The sequence below is a fragment of the Hydra vulgaris genome, chromosome 08 (genome assembly GCF_038396675.1).
Source record: "Hydra vulgaris chromosome 08, alternate assembly HydraT2T_AEP".
NCBI classification, from domain to species: Eukaryota; Metazoa; Cnidaria; class Hydrozoa; order Anthoathecata; family Hydridae; genus Hydra; species Hydra vulgaris.
In genome coordinates, this window is record NC_088927.1 from 8,789,489 (window position 1) to 8,791,531 (window position 2,043).

The following is a 2,043-nucleotide window of genomic DNA, read 5'->3' on the forward strand; positions in this document are numbered from 1 at the left end:
CAAGATACTGCAGAATGATTAAGATATTTAAAGAGCTTATTTAATGAAGTAAGCATGAACAAAAAAGTGACAGGAATTTAGTGTTTGATAAAAAGAACCCATTGCCAGACACTCAAATGATACAAGTTAGTTAGTATTTTTGAATTTTAAAAATTTTAGTTGTATCAAAATGTTTTTAATTTTAAACTTTGGATACGGTCTTTCATTCCTTTTTGTAAGAATTTTTAGTTCACTATAAAAATATATTATTTTTAGTGTAGTATACCAATTAGTAAACCGGTAAATATACTTAGTAAAATATGTATGTTTATAAATATGTCTCCTTTAATAAATCAAATGAAACTTCATGGTAACAGCTTAAAACATTATCGGGAAAACTTTCGTATTCAAACGAGTTTATGCTAAATAAGTTATCAATTTTGTTACATCTACTTATGTGGCAATTGTTTGCATTACATTTTTTTGACACTAGTTTTGAAGAGCTAACAATATATTTGTAAGTAGGTAAACTTTCATTTGCGTTTTGACCAAGGGATGTTAGACTTAAATTTCTGTTTGTTTGGTATGGTATTGGAATGTTGACGTTAAATATATCATTTTGCGTGGAATAATAAAAAAGACATTTTGAATTTGTAATTTTTTTACTCTGATTATGTTCTTTATTTATGATGGGTGACAAATTGACTTCGGCTTTTTCATTTAAATCGGATAAAGTTTCAGAAAGTTCTTTATAGCGACGGAGTAAAGCGTCTTTATTAAATTTATTGTGTACCTTAGTTTGATTTCTTAAAATGTTAAAAGGTAAACAGTTCACTGAGTTTTTGATTGTTAAAGATGTTTTTAATTTTTTTTCGGAGTTATTTTTATTATACGTTTGCTTTTCTGCTCGCTCTAATCGAATCTTTTTTTTAATTTTTATTAAAGAATTAAGATAAAGGCATGGCTTATAAAAAGATGTTAGAAGCTTATACAAGCCTTTCCTGTATTCTGTTCCCATGTAAAAAAGTACTAGAGGTTTCAATACAACTTGCAAATAAAAAAATGTTACACAAACCGGCCACACAAACTCAGGTATCTCTGCTTCTTGACTTGTTATACCAGTTATCAAGTACAGAGCTTGAAGAGGCAACGTGGTTGTTCCAAAAAAAGTATACATAATTATTAGAGTGTATTCTAATCGCTTGGAGCTACGTTTCCTTGAAACAAATATATCCTTGCAAACAAAGTCTTTGAGGTTATTTGCGGCTTTGGTTACCACTCGGTGTATTTTAAAATAAGATATGCCAGTAAGTAGCATTGGTATAATATATGTAAGCAAAAAGACCATTATAGAATAAGCTTTTTTACAACTAGTGTCATAAAATTGGAGTTCGCAAGCAAATGAAATATTTTTTTTATGTTCAAATAAAGTTTGGTTTGTTTCACTTTTGTTGTTGCTCTGTTTAGAAGTGTTCGTAACATAAACAAAATTACCAAAGATACCCATCAAGCCAACAGACAAAATGATAAAGGCGAAGATCCATATTAATACAATTAAAAGCGCAACATGTCTTAGTTTAATTTTTAAACCAATTTTGCTCTGAGATACAATTATGTTTCTTGCTATGCTAATTGCGGTATGAGTAAGCACGCACACGCCAGCAAAGTGCTCAATAAAAGGCATAACAATTTTGCACTCTAGTTCATTTGGTGTCCAGCAATTTATTTGGTTAGCCATGGTCATTGGAATTACCACAAAAGATATAGCTAAATTTGCCAAAGCTAAATTAAACACAAAATAGTTCGTCATATTTTGCATTGTTTTGTTTTGCAAAATCAAAATTATTACACATAAGTTACCAATAATACCGCCAACGACTATGCCAATGTATACAATTATCAAAACTACGTTAGTAATTTTTTCAATGCTCATATCCAAAATGAAGTTTTATTCTGGTAAGGATTTGCTTGCCAAAATATTTAACTAAAGCTTTGCTTTCTATTTATAAATTAATTCCGAAATTTATGATTAAAAAGAAAACACATCGAGAAAAAAAGTGTAAT

The 2,043-nt window shown here is 29.1% G+C and overlaps 1 protein-coding gene across 1 annotated transcript; it reads right to left on the reverse strand.

Moving 5' to 3' along the window:
- Positions 1-307: 307 nt before the first annotated feature.
- LOC136082983 (neuropeptide FF receptor 2-like) lies at positions 308-1,789 on the reverse strand. The gene has a single exon (XM_065802397.1). The coding sequence runs from the start codon at positions 1,787-1,789 to the stop codon at positions 308-310; it is 1,482 nt and encodes a 493-aa protein (XP_065658469.1).
- Between the last annotated feature and the right edge of the window lie 254 nt (positions 1,790-2,043).